The following is a 22,855-nucleotide window of genomic DNA, read 5'->3' on the forward strand; positions in this document are numbered from 1 at the left end:
AGAAGAAGAAGAAAAAGAAGAAGAAGAAGAAAAACAATAACAACAGCAAGAAGAAGACGAAGAACAAGAACAAAAACAAGAACAAGAAGAAAAACAAGAACAAGAACTAAAACAAGAAGAAGAAGAAGAAGAACAAGTAGAACAAGAAAACAATAACAAGAAGAACAAGAAGAACAAGAACAAGAACAACAAGAACAAGAACACGAAGAACAATAAGAACAATAAGAACAAGAACAAAAACAAGAAAAACAAGAAGAAGAAGAACAAGAAGAAGAACAAGAAGAACAAGAAGAACAAGAAGAACAAGAAAAACAAGAACAAGAAGAACAATAACAAGAAGAACAAGAACAATTACAAGAACAAGAACAAGAAGAACAAGAACAAGAAGAACAACAAAAACAAGAAGAAGAAGAAGAACAAGAACAAGAAGAACAAGAACAATTAAAAGAAGAAGACGAAAAAGAAGAACAAGAAGAACAAGAACAACAAGAAGAACAAGAACAAGAACAACAAGAAGAAGAACAATAACAAGAACAAGAACAATTAAAAGAAGAAGAAGAACAAGAACAATTAAAAGAAGAAGAAGAAGAAGAAAAAGAACAAGAACAATTAAAAGAAGAAGAAGAAGCAGAAGAAGAAGAAGAACAACAACAACAACAACAAGAAAAGAAGAAAAGAAGAAGAAGAAGAAGAAGAAGAAGAAGAAGAAGAAGAAGAAGAAGAAGAAGAAGAAGAAGAAGAAGAAGAAGAAGAAGAAGAAGAAGAAGAAGAAGAAGAAGAAGAAGAAGAAGAAGAACAATGTTAACAATTTTAAGAACCTTTCGCTCCCCGTAACTTGTTTTTATTCGGCTGCCGCATTTTAAAAACTAATGTTAAAAGCAGGCAGGCTGCATTAGCATGTGATGAAGGAGGTTTGGGAAGAAAAGAAATAGGGAAACATTACAAGATACTGGGGCGGTATGGCTCGGTTGGTAGAGTGGCCGTGCCAGCAACTTGAGGGTTCCATGTTCGATCCCCGCTTCCGCCATCCTCGTCACTGCCGTTGTGTCCTTGGGCAAGACACTTTACCCACCTGCTCCCAGTGCCACCCACACTGCTTTAAATGTCACTTAGATATTGGCTTTCACTATGTAAAAGCACTTTGAGTCACTAGAGAAAAGCGCTATATAAATATATAATTCATTCATATTAAGGCTGGACGACTATGGCAAAAATAATATTTGTTTTGATTGATATTGAAATCACCATTAATAACACCATTATTCACTCATTTTAAAAATACAATTTAAAAGAACAACTGGAAATAAATGAGTGACAAATAAACAAGTAAAATAATAATAAATATGAAAAAATTAAATTCAGTTTTTCCATTTAAAATAGTGTTTATTCACTTATTTTAACCACCAGTGTGTGTTTTTGTGTCATATACAATGTATAATATAATAATAATAATTGTGTAAATGTATCACCACATGCTTGTGTAAGGTACTTTCTTGAAACCTTTATTTTGTTAGCGCAGTCAGACAGGAGGTTGAGCATGCGCTGTTATTGTGAAAGGGAAAGTGTGCCTCTCAAGTTGTACTGCTGTTTGTGCATTGATGTTACATCCATGATGTCGTTCACAACAACACAACAGATGAGATGTGTTGTGTGTGTATGATTGTTTGGATGTTTACATGAACTGATGACCAAATAAAATTAAAATAAATTAAATAAATAAATATAAAAAATTTAAAAATTTAAAAAAAAATTAAATACAATTTATCAATAAAAGTATATGATACCGATACTTTTATTTATTTATCTGCTATGCACTTGAAGTGTACTGTTTACATGAACTGATAACCAAATAAAATTAAAATTAAATTAAATTAAAAAATAAATAAATATAGATATTCTTAAAAAATTTTAATGAAATTACATTTATCAATAAAAGTATACGATACCAAAACTTTTATTTATTTATCTGCTATGCACTTGAAGTGTACTGTTTACATGAACTGATGACCAAATAAAATTAAAATTAAATTTAAAAACAAATAAATATAAAAATATTTTAAAAAATATTTAATTAAATAAATATATCAGTAAAAGTATATAATACCGATACTTTTATTTATTTATCTGCTATGCAATTGAAGTGCACTGTTTACATGAACTGATGACCAAATAAAACTAAAATTAAATTTAAAAACAAATAAATATAAAAATATTTAAAAAAAAATTAAATTAAATAAAATATATCAGTAAAAGTATATAATACCGATACTTTTATTTATTTATCTGCTATGCACTTGAAGTGTACTGTTTACATGAACTGATGACCAAATAAAATTAAAATTAAATTTAAAAACAAATAAATATAAAAATATTTTAAAAAAAATTAAAATAAATTAAATATATCAGTAAAAGTATATAATACCGATACTTTTATTTATTTATCTGCTATGCACTTGAAGTGCACTGTTTACATGAACTGGTGACCAAATAAAATTAAAATGAAATTAAATTAAAAAAAAAAAAAAAAATGTTTTATAAAAATGTACGCACGTGAAGTGTACTGTTTACATAAACTGATGACCAAATAAAATTAAAATTAAATTAAATACCGTATTTTTCGGAGTATAAGTCGCTCCGGAGTATAAGTCGCACCGGCCGAAAATGCATAATAAAGAAGGAAAAAAACATATATAAGTCGCATTTTTGGGGAAAATTTATTTGATAAAACCCAACACCAACACCAACAATAGATAGATAGATAGATAGATAGATAGATAGATAGATAGTACTTTATTGATTCCTTCAGGAGAGTTCCCTCAGGAAAATTTAAATTCCAGCAGCAGTGTACAGAGTTGAGATCGAATTTAAAAAGTAAAAAGTAAATAATGGGGGTATAAATGGAAACAAAATAGAAAAATATTACAATAAGAATAAAAATAAAAAGCAACAATGAGAATAAAAATATAACAGTAAAATAAGAATATAACAAGAGAAACTAGACAGTAGTGACCATGTTATGAAAAAGTATTGCACTGTTATTGTTTTGTTAGACATTTGAAAGGCAATTTAAAATAAATAAAGAATAGTGAACAACAGGCTGAATAAGTGTACGTTATATGAGGCATAAACAACCAACTGGTATGTTAACGTAACATATTATGGTAAGAGTCATTCAAATAACTATAACATATAGAACATGCTATATGTTTACCAAACAATCTGTCACTCCTAATCGCTAAATCCCATGAAATCTTATACGTCTAGTCCAGGGGTCGGCAACCCGCGGCTCCGGAGCCGCATGCGGCTCTTTGATCACTCTGACGCGGCTCAGCAGCTTACTTGCTGAACCCCCCAATTTTCCCGTGAGACTTCCGGATTTCAGTGCCTCTCGCAGAAAACTCCCGGGATTAATATTCACCGATTTTCACCCTTATGGCTATAATAAGGGCGTGCCATGATGGTACAACATTTGGCGCCCTCTACAATCTGTATTAACAGCGTGCCAGCCCAATACTTGTTATACAATATACATCTTCTGCTTGCACACGTACGTGACAGCAAGGCATACTTGGTCAAAAAGCAAAACACTTGACAGTTGTTGTATGCACACTGTGTCGAGCGGAAATGGCCTATCATAGCAGCACAACGGCTATGAACGAACATTTGAAAAGAAAACACCCGACAGCGTTCTTGTCATCACCATCAACTAGTCAATCGTCCGCGTGAGTATACGTTGTCATCATTACACAAAAACATGAATGTGTCATTTGTATCTGCGTTGTAAATTCATAAACTAAAACACCGTTTCACTCTGAGAGGAGCGTTTGGCGTGCCTGTTCAGTGTTTACAAAGACGCTAACGTTAATTAGTTGTGCAAATACCTTTTACAACATTAACAGTTACATATACTATGTACAAACGAACAATTAACTTTCACTTTAATCATACTATCATTGTTGTGTTATTAAGCAAAATAAGCAATACTTTTACTTTTGTTGAAATGTTTACACTAGGGCTGCAGCTAACGATTATTTTTCTATCGATTAATCTATAGATTATTTTTTCGATTAATCGGTTAATCTATAGATTATTTTTTCGATTAATCTATAGATTATTTTTCCTTTTACCGATTTTTTTTTTTTTTTTTAAATGAAGAGGAAAAAATAAATGTAGGCCAGTTTTTTCAAAAGGCATGGCTTTTATTTACAAAAAAAAAAGTTGCTTGCACACGTACGTGACAGCAAGGCATACTTGGTCAACAGCCACACAGGTTACACTGACGGTGGTCATATAAAACAACTTTAACACTCTTACTAGGGACGGCGTGGCGCAGTGGAAGAATGGCCGTGCGCGACCCGAGGGTCCCTGGTTCAATCCCCACCTAGTACCAACCTCGTCATGTCCGTTGTGTCCTGAGCAAGACACTTCACCCTTGCTCCTGATGGGTGCTGGTTAGCGCCTTGCATGGCAGCTCCCTCCATCAGTGTGTGAATGTGTGTGTGAATGGGTAAATGTGGAAGTAGTGTCAAAGCGCTTTGAGTACCTTGAAGGTAGAAAAGCGCTATACAAGTACAACCCATTTATTTATTTATTTACTAATAATGCGCCACACTTTGAACCAAAACCAAACACGAATGACAAACACATTTCGGGAGAACATCTGCACCTTAACACAACATAAACACAACAGAACAAACACCCAGAATCCCATGCAGCCCTGACTCTTCCGGGCTACATTATACACCCCTGCTACCACCAAACCCCGCGCCCACCCCAACCCTGCTCCCTCACACATCACCCCAACCCCTCCCCCCCCCCCCCCTTATTATTTGCAAAAGAAAAATAAAGTTTATGAGTTTGAACATCAAATATGTTGTCTTTGTAGCATATTCAATTGAATATGGCTTGAAAAGGATTTGCAAATCATTGTATTCCGTTTATATTTACACCTAACACAATTTCCCAACTCATATGGAAACGGGGTTTGTAGTTACAATGCAATATGCCATGGAAATACAATGTTAACACTTTTGTGCAAATAAGTACAGTTGCACTTGTTTTTTCAAATGTGTTTATTCCCCCCCCCCTCTGTGCGTCGGTGTGCGGTGTGCGGGGTTTGGTAGCGGGGGTGTATAATGGATTCTGGGTATTTGTCCTGTTGTGTTTATGTTGTGTTACGGTGCAGATGTCCTCCCGAAATTTGTTTGTCATTCTTGTTTGGTGTGGGTTCACAGTGTGGCGCATTATTAGTAAGAGTGTTAAAGTTTTTTTTTTTATACCGCCACCGTCAGTGTGACCTGTGTGGTTGTTGACCAAGTATGCCTTGCTGTCACCTACGTGAGCAAGCTGAAGCCCCATACAACTTGTGGCTGATCAGGCACGCTGGCTGTAGTGGGTGCTCTATGCTGTACTATCACGGCACGCATGACGCTGACAAGCGCCATTCATTTAAAACCCGCGTGCCGCACCAGCTTTCAAATTCCACATAAAGGCGTGGGCAGCGTGTCTGAGACCCCTGGTTTATACATAGCACAAAGCAAAAAAAAAAAAAATTGTATGCAATGTTATTTCATTTAAAATTTCAAAAAAATGTTTGCGGCTCCCATCGTTTCTATGATTTTGAAACTGGTCAAAATGGCTCTTTGACTGGTAAAGGTTGCCGACCCCTGGTCTAGTCTCTTACGTGAATGAGATCAATAATATTATTTGATATTTTACGCTATTGTGTTAGTAATTTCACACATAAGTCGCTCCTGACTATAAGTCGCACCCACGGCCAAACTATGAAAAAAACTGCGACTTATAGTCCGAAAAATACGGTAAAAAAATAAATAAATACAATTAAAACTTTTTTTTTTTAAATAAATACAACATTTGGCAGACCGGGGTGGTGGTTCCTCTCTTTAAAAAGGGGAACCGGAGGGTGTGTTCTAACTATCGTGGGATCACACTCCTCAGCCTTCCCGGTAAGGTCTATTCAGGTGTACTGGAGAGGAGGCTACGCCGGATAGTCGAACCTCGGATTCAGGAGGAACAGTGTGGTTTTCGTCCTGGTCGTGGAACTGTGGACCAGCTCTATACTCTCGGCAGGGTCCTTGAGGGTGCATGGGAGTTTGCCCAACCAGTCTACATGTGCTTTGTGGACTTGGAGAAGGCATTCGACCGTGTCCCTCGGGAAGTCCTGTGGGGAGTGCTCAGAGAGTATGGGGTTTCGGACTGTCTGATTGTGGCGGTCCGCTCCCTGTATGATCAGTGTCAGAGCTTGGTTCGCATTGCCGGCAGTAAGTCGGACACGTTTCCGGTGAGGGTTGGACTCCGCCAAGGCTGCCCTTTGTCACCGATTCTGTTCATAACTTTTATGGACAGAATTTCTAGGCGCAGTCAAGGCGTTGAGGGGATCCGGTTTGGTGGCTGCAGGATTAGGTCTCTGCTTTTTGCAGATGATTTGGTCCTGATGGCTTCATCTGGCCAGGATCTTCAGCTCTCACTGGATCGGTTCGCAGCTGAGTGTGAAGCGACTGGGATGAGAATCAGCACCTCCAAGTCCGAGTCCATGGTTCTCGCCCGGAAAAGGGTGGAGTGCCATCTCCGGGTTGGGGAGGAGATCTTGCCCCAAGTGGAGGAGTTCAAGTACCTCGGAGTCTTGTTCACGAGTGAGGGAAGAGTGGATCGTGAGATCGACAGGCGGATCGGTGCGGCGTCTTCAGTAATGCGGACGCTGTATCGATCCGTTGTGGTGAAGAAGGAGCTGAGCCGGAAGGCAAAGCTCTCAATTTACCGGTCGATCTACGTTCCCATCCTCACCTATGGTCATGAGCTTTGGGTTATGACCGAAAGGACAAGATCACGGGTACAAGCGGCCGAAATGAGTTTCCTCCGCCGGGTGGCGGGGCTCTCCCTTAGAGATAGGGTGAGAAGCTCTGTCATCCGGGGGGAGCTCAAAGTAAAGCCGCTGCTCCTCCGCATCGAGAGGAGCCAGATGAGGTGGTTCGGGCATCTGGTCAGGATGCCACCCGAGCGCCTCCCTAAGGAGGTGTTTAGGGCATGTCCGACCGGTAGGAGGCCACGAGGAAGACCCAGGACACGTTGGGAAGACTATGTCTCCCGGCTGGCCTGGGAACGCCTCGGGATCCCCCGGGAGGAGCTGGACGAAGTGGCTGGGGAGAGGGAAGTCTGGGCTTCCCTGCTTAGGCTGCTGCCCCCGCGACCCGACCTCGGATAAGCGGAAGAAGATGGATGGATGGATGGACAACATTTTTTTTTATAAAAATACCAAAGCTGAAATGTAGATGTTTTTATGAACAAAAGTGTGAAGAACATAAAAGTTCCTTCTAGTTTTCTGTACACGGCAGACTATTTTGCTTTGGGCAACCACGAGCTCGCGCAAGTGTACCTAATGTTGTGGCTAACCATTGAACTGTGCAACGCGTTTAAGGCTGAAACGACGCGTCGACGTCATCGGTTACGTAAATACGTCGACGCCGTTTTTGTGCGTCGACGCGTCGCATATTTACGTCACACTACCGTCATGGCGGAGCGCAAAGCAGACGATGCGAGCGGTGCGAGGGAGGGGGAAAAAAGCATGCCAAAAGTCGTCAAAAGTGTGGGAGTATTTCAATAAACGGCCTAATAATGTTGTAGCGGCGAACAGCTGTCTCGTCAGCTGAAGCGCGAGCTCGCAACTGTGGCTGTTTAGCAACCAGCCAAACCCCACTTAATAAAATTATATTTTATCTTAGAGCACATCCGCATCCCTATTCACCTAGGCAACCCCAGGAAATGTATATAATTCGGCATTATTTCGGCCAGTCGGTTTATATGATCAGAGCCGATCAGTTTACGTTCCCGCGCAGGTATAACGCGGGGCACTACCGTCTCATCTGCTGGTGCGCGAGCCCGGTAATTAGACCGCTGTGTCAAATCAAGGAGTACAAAAGACGCCAGCGCAGAGTGGAAACAGGTTTACCGTATTTTCCGCACTATAAGGCGCACCGGATTATTAGCCGCACCTTCAATGAATTACATATTTCATAACTTTGTCCACCAATAAGCCGCCCCGGATTATAAGCCGCGCCTACGCTGCGCTAAAGGGAATGTCAAAAAAACAGTCAGATAGTTCAGTCAAACTTTAATAATATATTGAAAACCAGCGTTCTAACAACTCTGTCCCAAAATGTACGCAAATGTGCAATCACAAACATAGTAAAATTCAAAATGGTGTAGAGCAATAGCAACATAATGTTGCTCGAACGTTAATGTCACAACACACAAAATAAACATAGCGCTCACCTTCTGAAGTTATTCTTCATTCGTAAATCCTTCGAATTCTTCGTCTTCGGTGTCCGAATTGAAAAGTTGCGCAAGCGTGGGATCCAAAAATGGCCGGCTCCGTCTCGTCGAAGTCATCGGATTCAGTGTCGCTGTTGTTGTGCAGCAGTTCTGTGAATCCTGCCTTCCGGAAAGCTCGGACCACAGTTGTGACCGAAATATCTGCCCAGGCATTTACGATCCACTGGCAAATGTTGGCGTTTGTCGTCCGGCGCTGTCTGCCCGTCTTAGTGAAGGTGTGTTCGCCTTCGGAGCTGTGTGAAAAAAGCCACTCGCTCATCTTTTCTTCATCCATCCATCCCTTCGAGTTAGCTTTTATGATGACGCCGGCTGGAAAGGTCTCTTTTGGCAAGGTCTTCCTTTTGAATATCACCATGGGTGGAAGTTAGCATGGCAAGCTAGAACCACAGTGAAGGATGACTTCTCATTCCCTGTGGTGCGAATATTCACCGTACGTGCTCCCGTTCCACAGTGCGGTTCACAGGAATATCAGTTGCTGTGAAATACGGTAGTAATCCGTGTGCGGATGGAGAGATTGCGTCTTTTTATGAACCGGATCCTTGTCGCTTAGTTCGGAGCCATTTTGTGGTCTTTACAGATGTAAACAGGAAATGAAACGTACGGTGATATCCGCGCGTTTTTTCTTCTTCTTCCGGGGGCGGGTGGTTGCTTACAGTAGAAGAAGAAGCGCTTCCTGTTCTATGGGGGCGGGTGCTTTCCTTGGCGGTTGCTTGCGTAGAAGAAGAAGCGCTTCCTGTTCTACCGGGAAAAAAGATGGCGGCTGTTTACCGAAGTTGCGAGATCGAAACTTTATGAAAATGAATCGTAATAAAGCGCACCGGGTTATAAGGCGCACTGTCAGCTTTTGAGAAAAATTGTGGTTTTTAGGTGCGCCTTATAGTGCGGAAAATACGGTAGTTCATTACAGACAACCCAGAGTTGTGCCAAAAGTGTACCAAAACCAAAAGCTGAACGGACAGCCGGTAAGATTGCACTTTATTTCTCTTTGTGGGTGTGGCGCACCTGTTGCGCTGGTGAAATGGGGGGTGCGGGGGAGTTGTGTGCATGTAGCGTGCTTAGTCTGGAGGCTAAATACACACGGTGTTTGTGTAACTGTTGTTTAGTGTTGATATTCTTTGCCGAGTTTGATAAATGTTGGAGCAGTTTGCTTCATCAGGAGGGTGAAGTCGCTCAACTTCAAGTGTTGGATTTAACTGTGTTGGATCATTGGCTGCTGGTGAGGGCATAGAAAAAGGGGCATTTTTCTACCAGTAGACGGCGTTTAAGATTGAGTGTTTCACTGCTATATTAATAATATATTTATATTGAATATGGATTTTAAATATGTATCTAAATAGGTGGTTAATTGGTTAGGTATTTATGTATTTGCATATTGGGTTTTCTGCTGCATTTATCTATTGTGTTTCCGGGCATAAATGTATTTTATATGTATCTTGGTGCATTGATGTTGAGACAAGTTATTTAAAATCTGTTTTAACTTAAAGGGAAAAAATGTGTCCATTTTCTTGCACTTGTTTAATGGTTAAGAGTTTGATAGCCTAATTAATAATTGTAAATTATGGGATTGATAATTGATTGATTTTTTACAGCATGTTAATCTTGTGGTGTTTTGTCCTTAAAGGTTTTTCACCTAATAAAGAAGCTAAAGGCTACTAAAGAAGCTAAAGGCTACTAAAGAAGCTAAAGGCTACTAAAAGCTACTAAAGACAGCTAAAGAAACTATAGTCTACTAACACTGCTAAAGACTGCTAAAAAGACTAAAGAAGAAAAAAGAAGCTGTTTCTTCGTTGGAAAAACTGTTGCAAACTAAAGGAAAATAAAAGGAAAAAGTAACTTTTGAGTGAAATCCAGAAGCCACATTCAGCATTGGTACATCCCTTCAAGTGTGGGATAAGCACAGCGAAAAAAGCAAAACACTTGACAGTTGTTGTATGCACACTGTGTCGAGCGGAAATGGCCTATCATAGCAGCACAACGGCTATGAACGAACATTTGAAAAGAAAACACCCGACAGCGTTCTTGCCATCACCATCAACTAGTCAATCGTCCGCGTGAGTACACGTTGTCATCATTACACAAAAACATGAATGTGTCATTTGTATCTGCGTTGTAAATTCATAAACTAAAACACCGTTTCACTCTGAGAGGAGCGTTTGGCGTGCCTGTTCAGTGTTTACAAAGACGCTAACGTTAATTAGTTGTGCAAATACCTTTTAAAACATTAACAGTTACATATACTATGTACAAACGAACAATTAACTTTCACTTTAATCATACTATCATTGTTGTGTTATTAAGCAAAATAAACAATACTTTTACTTTTGTTGAAATGTTTACACTAGGGCTGCAGCTAACGATTATTTTTCTATCGATTAATCTATGGATTATTTTTTCGATTAATTGGTTAATCTATAGATTATTTTTTCGATTAATCTATAGATTATTTTTCCTTTTACCGATTTTTCTTTTTTTTTTAAATGAAGAGGAAAAAATAAATGTAGGCCAGTTTTTTCAAAAGGCATGGCTTTTATTTACAAAAAAAAAAGTATGGCCACTCAGTCAACATTGACAACAACATGACAAAATATTCTGTAACAATGTAAACATTTAAAACTTTTAACATTTAACAAAATTAAAAGTAGCTTATTTGCTTTTTAATGTGCAAATATAAAAGTAAACATCCAGTGCAAATCTTAATATTCTGGAATAGTATAAGCATTTCAAAAGTAAAAGTATTGCTTATTTTGCTTTAAAATGTGCAAAAATAAAGATAAACATCCAATACAAAAAAGTGCAAAACGGAAATATTCTGTAACAAGTGTAAACATTTCAACAAAAGTAAAAGTATTGCTTATTTGCTAAAATGTGCAAAAATAAAGCTAAACATCCAATACAAAAAAGTGTACAGTGTAAACATTTCAACAAAAGTAAAAGTATTGCTTATTTTGCTTAATAACACAACAATGATAGTATGATTAAAGTGAAAGTTAATTGTTGGTTTGTACATAGTATATGTAACTGTTAATGTTGTAAAAGGTATTTGCACAACTAATTAACGTTAGCGTTTGTGACACGTCTTGTGCCGTGGGGTTCTTTCAGGACCGACAGACTGAACGCCAGACGGCTTTGCCAGGTTTACAATCTTTTAATTTTACACAAAGTCTTTTCTCTTCCAACTGCGCGGATCGCGCACCTGGGCACGATTGCGGCGTCGCTCCCGGCGCGCCCCGCCTCGCCGCCGCCGCCTCTCCACAGCGTTAAAGAGGAGCGCGTCTTTGTAAACACTGAACAGGCACGCCAAACGCGCCTCTCAGAGCGAAACGGTGCTTTAGTTTATGAATTTACAACGCAGATACAAATGACACATTCATGTTTTTGTGTAATAATGACAACGTATACGCACGCGGACGATTGACTTGTTGATGGTGATGGCAAGAACGCTGTCGGGGGTTTTCTTTTCAAATGTTCCTTCATAGCCGTTGTGCTGCTATGATAGGCCATTTCCGCTCGACACAGTGTGCATACAACAACATTATTAGGCCGTTTATTGAAATACTCCCACACTTTTGACGACTTTTGGCGTGCTTTTTTCCCCTCGCTCGCATCGTCTGCTTTGCGCTCCGCCATGACAGTAGTGTGACGTAAATATGCGACGCGCCGACGCACAAAAACGGCGTCGACATATTTACGTAACCGATGACGTCGACTACGTCGACGTGTCGTTTCAGCCTTAGTTTACACTGTTACAGAATATTTAGTTTTGCACTTTTTTGTATTGGATGTTTATCTTTATTTTTGCACATTTTAAAGCAAAATAAGCAATACTTTTACTTGTGAAATGCTTATACTATTGCAGAATATTAAGATTTGCACTGGATGTTTACTTTTATATTTGCACATTAAAAAGCAAATACCGTATTTTCCGCACTATAAGGCGCACCTAAAAACCACAAATTTTCTCAAAAGCTGACAGTGCGCCTTATAACCCGGTGCGCTTTATTACGATTCATTTTCATAAAGTTTCGATCTCGCAACTTCGGTAAACAGCCGCCATCTTTTTTCCCGGTAGAACAGGAAGCGCTTCTTCTTCTACGCAAGCAACCGCCAAGGAAAGCACCCGCCCCCATAGAACAGGAAGCGCTTCTTCTTCTACTGTAAGCAACCACCCGCCCCCGGAAGAAGAAGAAAAAACGCGCGGATATCACCGTACGTTTCATTTCCTGTTTACATCTGTAAAGACCACAAAATGGCTCCTACTAAGCGACAAGGATCCGGTTCATAAAAAGACGCAATCTCTCCATCCGCACACAGATTACTACCGTATTTCACAGCAACTGATATTCCTGTGAACCGCACTGTGGAACGGGAGCACGTACGGTGAATATTCGCACCACAGGGAATGAGAAGTCATCCTTCACTGTGGTTCTAGCTTGCCATGCTAACTTCCACCCATGGCGATATTCAAAAGGAAGACCTTGCCAAAAGAGACCTTTCCAGCCGGCGTCATCATAAAAGCTAACTCGAAGGGATGGATGGATGAAGAAAAGATGAGCGAGTGGTTAAGGGAAGTTTACGCGAAGAGGCCGGGTGGCTTTTTTCACACAGCTCCGAAGGCGAACACACCTTCACTAAGACGGGCAGACAGCGCCGGACGACATACGCCAACATTTGCCAGTGGATCGTAAATGCCTGGGCAGATATTTCGGTCACAACTGTGGTCCGAGCTTTCCGGAAGGCAGGATTCACAGAACTACTGGACAACAACAGTGACACTGACTCCGATGACTTCGACGAGACGGAACCGGCCATTTTGGATCCCACGCTTGCGCAACTTTTCAATTCGGACACCGAAGACGAAGAATTCGAAGGATTTACGAATGAAGAATAACTTCAGAAGGTGAGCGCTATGTTTATTTTGTGTGTTGTGACATTAACGTTCGAGCAACATTATGTTGCTATTGCTCTACACCATTTTGAATTTTACTATGTTTGTGATTGCACATTTGCGTACATTTTGGGACAGAGTTGTTAGAACGCTGGTTTTCAATATAGTATTAAAGTTTGACTGAACTATCTGACTGTTTTTTTGACATTCCCTTTAGCGCAGCGTAGGCGCGGCTTATAATCCGGGGCGGCTTATTGGTGGACAAAGTTATGAAATATGTAATTCATTGAAGGTGCGGCTAATAATCCGGTGCGCCTTATAGTGCGGAAAATACGGTAAGCTACTTTTAATTTTGTTAAATGTTAAAAGTTTTAAATGTTTACATTGTTACAAAATATTTTGTCATGTTGTTGTCAATGTTGACTGAGTGGCCATACTTTTTTTTTTTGTAAATAAGTCATGCCTTTTGGAAAAACTGGCCTAAATTTATTTTTTCATCTTCATTTTAAATAAAAAAAATAATCGGTAAAAGGAAAAATAATCTATAGATTAATCGAAAAAAATAATCTATAGATTAACCGATTAATCGAAAAAATAATCTATAGATTAACCGATTAATCGAAAAAATAATCTATAGATTAACCGATTAATCGAAAAAAATATCTATAGATTAATCGATAGAAAAATAATCGTTAAGCCTTAAACACGTTGCAAACTCACAATTTGCTGCAGCTCCTTTTTGGCGTTGTCTTTCTCGATGGAGACCTGGCGATAAGCTTCGAAAGCTTTGTTGAGCTGGTCTCCGATGTTCCTCTCCATGCCGGGGGCTCCACAATCATCCCCGACACAGCAGACATGGGCCCTGCAAACACACACAATGCCATTAGAACAACACTAATCCATGGAGACATAACTGTAAAAAAATTATACAGAATATAGTGGCCATATTTCATCAAACACTGACTAAAACTAGGAATGGCAACGACGACTACAACTCTGGGGAATTATAAACAACAACGACATCAACTCTAATAATGCATCTTTGAAGAAAACAATTGCAGCAAAGCATGCTGGGAAACACAATTTGGTAGATAAATGGTAGTAGACATTTCTAAAGGAGTAACACAGGCTCCTAATTTGGCTGTGGACGTAAGCAGTGTGGGCTTGTCCCGGTACCAATATTGTAGTACCGCTACCAAAATGTATTCCGATACTTTTTTAAATAAAGGGGACCACCAAAAATGTCATTATTGTCTTTATTTGAACAAAAAATCTTAAGGTACATTAAACATATGTTTATTATTGTAATTTAGTTCTTAAATAAAATAGTGAACTTGTCTTTTAGTAGTAAGTAAACAAACAAAGACTCCTAATTAGTCTATGCAGTAACATATTGTGTCATTTATACACCTATTATTTTGTACACATTATGAGGGACAAACTGTAAAAAATGGATTATTAATCCACTTGTTCATTTACTGTTAATATCTTCTTATTTTTCTCTTTTAACATGTTCTATCTACACTTCTGTTAAAATGTAATAATCACTTATTCTTCTCTTCTTTGATACTTTACATTAGTTTTGGACGATACCACACATTTAGGTATCGATCCGATACCAAGTAGTTACAGGATCATACATTGGTCATATGCAAAGTCCTCATGTGTCCAGAGACATATTTCATTTTAATAAAACGAACGATAAAAGATATCAATGTAATCATAGTAGTATCGACTAGATACGCTCTTGTACTTGGTATCATTACAGTGGATGTTAGGTGTAGATCCACCCATGGGGTTTGTTTACATTGCTATTGTATCCCCCTACGGCATGTAGTGAAGCATGTTTAGCTATTCCTCGTCCTCCAGTGATAATGCTACTTGTAAGAAACTTACTTTATTTGTCGCCATGCAGGCCAGGATTAGTGATTTAGAGTACTTTTTAGACCGAAATGCGTCCGTTCTCCCTTTTCTGTCTGTTAGTGTACCGTTTACATGAACTGATGACCATATAAAACATAACATAACATAACATAACATTTGAATTTAAATAAATAAACAAACAAATACATAAATAAATAAACAAACAAACAAATAAATTAATACATGAATAAATAAAAATTATAATAAAATATAAAAAAATAAAAAAATAAAAAATAAATAATAATAATAATAATAATAATAAAAAATAATAAAAAATAAAAATGAAAATGAAAGTTAAAAAAAAAATAAAAAAAATAAATACAAATAAAAATACTAAAGCTGAGAAGTGGACCTTGTTTTTATGAACAAAAGGGTGAACAACATAAATGTTCCTTTGCACTGTGAAGGGACGTTAGTGTACCGTCTACATGAACTGATGACCATATAAAGTAAAATACAAAAAATGCCAAATAAAAGATAAAATAAAAATAAAAATAAAAATAAATAAATAAATTAATTAATTAATAAAAAATAAAAAATAAAAAATAAAAAAAAATTCATTAATAAATTAATTAATTAAAAAATAAAAATAAAAATAAAAATAAAAATAAAAATAAAAATAAAAATAAAAATAAAAATAAAAATAAAAATAAAAATAAAAATAAATAAATGTATTAATAAATAAATAAATAAAAAATAAAAATGAAAATGAAAGTTAAAAAAAAAAAAAAAATAAATAAATACAAATAAAAATACTAAAGCTGAGAAGTGGACCTTGTTTTTATGAACAAAAGGGTCAACAACATGAATGTTCCTTTGCACTGTGAAGGGACGTTAGCTAAAATATGTCACCAACATACTTTAACAGAATTTAATGATAGCATTAAAAGCTTTATTGCAAATTCTAGATTTATTACATTTATAATGTCAATATCGTGCGAAGTGAATACGTAAAGCGACCCAGACTCTACCTCCAGCGGCCCCCTAGGTGAACCGGGTTTGAGACCCTGTCTTTAGGGCTACAGCTCCCAATTATTGTGCTATTTGAGTTTTTCCGATTAATAGAGTGTCAATGCATATTTTACAGAAAATAGTTGAAATATTTAAAAAAAAAAATTGCCTGCCATAACATTCATTTTCGTATACATTCCTCACTTCAACAACAAATCAACAACATTGAAATTGCACTTTTAACATGTTAAAAGTTGTTTTATTTATTTATCTGCTATACACTTGAAGTGTACTGTTCACATGAACTGATGACCACATGAAATAAAAATTAAATTAAATTAAAAAATAAATAAATATTAAAATATTAAAAAATTAAATTAAATTAAAAAAATGTGTTATTTCCTCTCTGAGCTGCCACCTTAACGTGGTAGAGGAGTTTGCGTGTCCCAATGATCCTAGGAGCTATGTTGTCCAGGGGCTTCTATGCCCCCTGGTAGGGTCTCCCAAGGCAAACTGGTCCTAGGTGAGGGATCAGACAAAGAGCAGCTCGAAGACCTCTATGAAGAACACGGAAAAAGAACCCAGATTTCCCTCTGGAGCCAGGCCCGGAGGTGGGGCACGATGGCGAGCGCCTGGTGGCCGTGCCTGTCCCCATGGGGCCCGGCCGGGCACAGCCCAAAGAGGCAACGTGGGTCCCCCCTCCAATGGGCTCACCACCCATAGCTGGGGCCATAGAGGTCGGGTGCAGTGTGAGCTGGGCGGCAGCCGAAGGCAGGGCACTTGGCGGTCCGATCCTCGGCTACATAAGCTAGCTCTTGGAACGTCACCTCGCTGGGGGGGAAGGAGCCTGCGCTAGTGCGTGAGGTGGAGAAGTTCCGGCTAGATATAGTCGGACTCACTTCGACACACAGCAAGGGCTCTGGAACCAGTTCTCTTGAGAGGGGCTGGACTCTCTTCCACTCTGGGGTTGCCGGCAGTGAGAGGCGACGGGCTGGGGTGGCAATTCTTTTTTCCCCCCGGCTCAAAGCCTGCACGTTGGAGTTCAACCCGGTGGACGAGAGGGTAGCCTCCCTCCGCCTTCGGGTGGGGGGACAGGTCCCGACTGTTGTTTGCGCTTACGCGCCAAACGGCAGCTCAGTGTACCCAGCCTTTTTGGATTCACTCGAGGGAGTACTGGAGAGTGCTCCCCCGGGTGTTTCCCTCGTTCTACTGGGGTACTTCAACGCTCATGTTGGCAGCGACAGTGAAACCTGGAGAGGCGTGATTGGGAAGAATGGCCACCCGGATCTGAACCCGAGTGGTGTTTTGTTGTTGGACTTTTGTGCTCGTCACAGATTGTCAATAACAAACACCATGTTCAAACATAAGGGTGTCCATATGTGCACTTGGCACCAGGACACCCTAGGCCGCAGTTCCATGATCGACTTTGTAGTTGTGTCATCGGATTTGCGGCCTCATGTTTTGGACACTCGGGTGAAGAGAGGGGCGGAGCTTTCTACCGATCACCACCTGGAGGTGAGTTGGCTGCGATGGTGGGGGAGGATGCCGGACAGACCTGGCAGGCCCAAACGCATTGTGAGGGTTTGCTGGGAACGTCTGGCAGAGTCTCCTGTCAGAAAGAGTTTCAATTCCTACCTCCGGAAGTATTTTGAACATGTCACGAGGGAGGCGCTGGACATTAAGTCCGAGTGGACGATGTTCCGTGCCTCTATTGTCGAGGCGGCCGATTGGAGCTGTGGCCGCAAGGTGGTTGGTGCCTGTCGTGGCGGTAATCCTAGAACCCGCACCAGCGGTAAGGGATGCCGTCAAGCTGAAGAAAGAGTCCTATCAGGCTCTTTTGGCTCATAGGACTCCGGAAGCAGCAGACAGGTACCGACAGGCCAAGCGATGTGCGGCTTCAGCGGTCGCGGAGGCAAAAACTCGGACATGGGAGGAGTTCGAGGAAGCCATGGAAAACGACTTCCGGACGGCTTCGAAGCGATTTTGGACCACCATCCGCCGCCTCAGGAAGGGGAAGCAGTGCAATGTCAACACCGTGTATGGTGAGGATGGTGTTCTGCTGACCTCGACTGCGGATGTTGTGGATCGGTGGAGGGAATACTTCGAAGACCTCCTCAATCCTACCAGCACGTCTTCCTATGAGGAAGCAGGGCCTGGGGAATCTGTGGTGGACTCTTCTATTTTTGGGGCTGAGGTTGCCGAGGTAGTTAAAAAGCTCCTTGGTGGCAAGGCCCCGGGGGTGGCTGAGATCCGCCCGGAGTTCCTTAAGGCTCTGGATGTTGTGGGGCTGTCTTGGTTGACAAGACTCTGGAACATCGCGTGGACATCGGAGGCGGTACCTCTGGATTGGCAGACCGGGGTGGTGGTTCCTCTCTTTAAGAAGGGGAAGCGGAGGGTGTGTTCCAACTATCGTGGGATCACACTCCTCAGCCTTCCCGGTAAGGTCTATTCAGGTGTACTGGAGAGGAGGCTACGCCGGATAGTCGAACCTCCGATTCAGGAGGAACAGTGTGGTTTTTGTCCTGGTCGTGGAACTGTGGACCAGCTCTATACTCTCGGCAGGGTCCTTGAGGGTGCATGGGAGTTTGCCCAATCAGTCTACATGTGCTTTGTGGACTTGGAGAAGGCATTCGACCGTGTACCCCGGGAAGTCCTGTGGGGAGTGCTCAGAGAGTATGGGGTAACGGACTGTCTTATTGTGGCGGTTCGCTCCCTGTATAATCAGTGTCAGAGCTTGGTCCGCATTGCCGGCAGTAAGTCGAACCCGTTTCCAGTGAGGGTTGGACTCCGCCAAGGCTGCCGTTTGTCACCCATTCTGTTCATAACTTTTATAAACAGAATTTCTAGGCGTAGTCAAGGCGTTGAGGGTATCTGGTTTGGTGGCTGCAGGATTAGGTCCCTGCTTTTTGCAGATGATGTGGTCCTGATGGCTTCATCTGGCAAAGATTTTCAGCTCTCACTGGATCGGTTCGCAGCCGAGTGTGAAGCGACTGGGATGAGAATCAGCACCTCCAAGTCCGAGTCCATGGTTCTCGCCCGGAAAAGGGTGGAGTGCCATCTCCGGGTTGGGGAGGAGATCTTGCCCCAAGTGGAGGAGTTCAAGTACCTCGGAGTCTTGTTCACGAGTGAGGGAAGAGTGGACGGTGAGATCGACAGGCGGATCGGTGCGGCGTCTTCAGTAATGCGGACGCTGTATCGATCCGTTGTGGTGAAGAGGGAGCTGAGCCGGAAGGCAAAGCTCTCGATTTACCGGTCGATCTACGTTCCCATCCTCACCTACGGTCATGAGCTTTGGGTCATGACCGAAAGGACAAGATCACGGGTACAAGCGGCCGAAATGAGTTTCCTCCGCCGGGTGGCGGGGCTCTCCCTTAGAGATAGGGTGAGAAGCTCTGTCATCCGGGGGGAACTCAAAGTAAAGCCGCTGCTCCTCCACATCGAGAGGAGCCAGATGAGGTGGTTCGGGCATCTGGTCAGGATGCCACCCGAACGCCTCCCTAGGGAGGTGTTTAGGGCACGTCCGACCGGTAGGAGGCCACGGGGAAGACCCAGGACACGTTGGGAAGACTATCTCTCCCGGCTGGCCTGGGAATGCCTCGGGATCCCCCGGGAGGAGCTGGACCAAGTGGCTGGGGAGAGGGAAGTATGGGCTTCCCTGCTTAGGCTGCTGCCCCCGCGACCCGACCTCGGATAAGCGGAAGAAGATGGATGGATGGATGTTAGTTTATTTCTAATTTATAGAAATAATATCACGGCACATACGAGCCGTGTGGAAACTATGTCAGCTTATTTGAAGATTCTATATAATGAATCAAAAACAGTACTATACCCTCTTTGAAATGTACTGGTAGAGGAGCATGTTCGGCAGTGCACGCACACAGAGTACTTACAAGCAGACACAGTGTGTAAACAGAAAAGGGAGAACGGACGCATTTTGGCCTAAAAAAGTAAAGATAAAGGTGAAGTTATAACACTGTTTTAGCTACTTCTAAGTCACTAATCCCTGGTCTCCATGGCGACGAATCAAGTGAGTTGATTACAAGTATTATTATCACTGGAGGACGAGGAATAGCTAAACATGCTTCACTACACACCGTCGGAGGTTAAGCTAGGATGTAAACAAGGGATTGATACAAATAGACAGTCGTCACAATGTAAACAAATGCCATGGGTGGATCTACACCTGATAGCTACTATAATGATACCAAGTACAAAAGCGTATCGATACTTCTATGATTGCATCAATATTTTTAGCATAACAAAATCATTTTTTTGTTTTAAAAAAAATTCATATTATGTTTATAAAGTCATAAAGGACACATGAGGACTTTGAATATGACCAATGTATGATCCTGTAACTACTTGGTATCGCATCGATACCAAGTAAGTTTCTTGCAGGTAGCATTATCACTGGAGGACGAGGATTAGCGAAACATGCTTCACTACACACCGTAGGAGGATACAATAGCTCACCGGCGTCACAATGTAAACAAATGTCATGAATGGATCTACACCTGACGTCCACTGTAATGATACCAAGTACAATAGCGTATCTAGTCGATACTGTATGACTACATCGATATTTTTCCTTTTTTTTTAAAAACATATTATGTCATGAAGTGTGTCCCTGGACACATGAGGACTTTGAATATGACCAATGTATGATCCTGTAACTACTTGGTATCGGATCGATACCTAAATGTGTGGTATCATCCAAAACTAATGTAAAGTATCAAAGAAGAGAAGAATAAGTGATTATTACTTTTGAACTGAAGTGTAAATAGAACATGTTAAAACTGAAAATAAGCAGATATTAACAGTAAATGAACAAGTGGCTTAATAATATTTGTTTACAGTTTGTCCTTTATAATGTAGACAAAATAATATGTAGATAAATGACAGAATATGATACTGCATACGTCAGCAGACTACAGATAACTACTTCCATACATTGTTTCCGCTCACAAACTACTTCCATACATTGTTTCCGCTCACAAACTACTTCCATACATTGTTTCCGCTCACAAACTACTTCCATACATTGTTTACGCTCGCAAACTACTTCCATACATTGTTTCCGCTCGCAAACTACTCCCATACATTGTTTCCACTCGCAAACTACTTCCATACATCGTTTCTGCTCGCAAACTACTTCCATACATTGTTGCCGCTCGCAAACTACTTCCATACATTGTTTCCGCTCGCAACCTACTTCCGTACATTGTTTCCGCTCGCAAACTACTTCCGTACATCGTTTCCGCTCGCAAACTACTTCCATACATTGTTTCCGCTCTCAAACTACTTCCATACATTGTTTCTGCTTGCAAACTACCTCCATACTTTGTTTCCGCTTGCAAACTACTTCCATACATTGTTTCCGCTCGCAAACTACTTCCATACATTGTTTCCGCTCACAAACTACTTCCATACATTGCTTCCGCTCGCACAGTACTTCCATACATTGATTCCGCTTGCAAACTACTCCCATACATTGTTTCCGCTCGCAAACTACTTCCATACATTGTTTCCGCTTGCAAACTACTTCCATTAATTGTTTCCGCTCGCAAACTACTGCCATACATTGTTTCCGCTCGCAAACTACTTTCATACATTGTTTCCGCTCGCAAACTACTCTCATACATTGTTTCCGCTCGCAAACTACTTCCATACATTGTTTCCCGCTCGCAAACTACTTCCATACATTTGTTTCTGCACGCAAACTTCTTCCATACATTGTTTCCGCTCACAAACTACTTCCATACATTGTTTCCGCTCGCAAACTGCTTCCATACATCGTTTCTGCTCGCAAACTACTTCCATACATTGTTTCCGCTCTCAAACTACTTCCATACATTGTCTGCGCTCGCAAACTACTTCCATACATTGTTTCCGCTCGCAAACTTCTTCCATACATCGATTCCGCTCGCAAACTACTTCCAGACATTGTTTCCGCTCACACACTACTTCCATACATTGTTTCCCCTCGCAAACTGCTTCCATACATCGTTTCCGCTCGCAAACTTCTTCCATACATTGTTTCCGCTCGCAAACTACTTCCATACATTGTTTCCGCTCGCACACTACTTCCATACATTGTTTCCCCTCGCAAACTGCTTCCATACATCGTTTCTGCTCGCAAACTACTTCCATACATTGTTTCCCGCTCGCAAACTACTCCCATACATTGTTTCCACTCGCAAACTACTTCCATACATCGTTTCTGCTCGCAAACTACTTCCATACATTGTTGCCGCTCGCAAACTACTTCCATACATTGTTTCCGCTCGCAACCTACTTCCGTACATTGTTTCCGCTCGCAAACTACTTCCGTACATCGTTTCCGCTCGCAAACTACTTCCATACATTGTTTCCGCTCTCAAACTACTTCCATACATTGTTTCTGCTCGCAAACTACCTCCATACTTTGTTTCCGCTTGCAAACTACTTCCATACATTGTTTCCGCTCGCAAACTACTTCCATACATTGTTTCCGCTCACAAACTACTTCCATACATTGCTTCCGCTCGCACAGTACTTCCATACATTGATTCCGCTTGCAAACTACTCCCATACATTGTTTCCGCTCGCAAACTACTTCCATACATTGTTTCCGCTTGCAAACTACTTCCATTAATTGTTTCCGCTCGCAAACTACTGCCATACATTGTTTCCGCTCGCAAACTACTTTCATACATTGTTTCCGCTCGCAAACTACTCTCATACATTGTTTCCGCTCGCAAACTACTT

At 40.9% G+C, this 22,855-nt stretch overlaps 1 protein-coding gene across 1 annotated transcript in view; it reads right to left on the reverse strand.

The window, feature by feature from the left end:
• tank (TRAF family member-associated NFKB activator) overlaps window positions 1-22,855 on the reverse strand; it is a 65,511-nt gene that overhangs the window by 30,250 nt on the left and 12,406 nt on the right. Inside the window, exon 2 of the mRNA XM_061970651.2 lies at window positions 13,955-14,096. Within this exon, the coding sequence (XP_061826635.1) occupies window positions 13,955-14,053 (99 nt within the window). The 5' untranslated portion in view covers window positions 14,054-14,096. The remainder of the gene's footprint in view (window positions 1-13,954; window positions 14,097-22,855) is intronic.

Source organism: Nerophis lumbriciformis, linkage group LG13 (genome assembly GCF_033978685.3).
Source record: "Nerophis lumbriciformis linkage group LG13, RoL_Nlum_v2.1, whole genome shotgun sequence".
Classification (NCBI taxonomy): Eukaryota; Metazoa; Chordata; class Actinopteri; order Syngnathiformes; family Syngnathidae; genus Nerophis; species Nerophis lumbriciformis.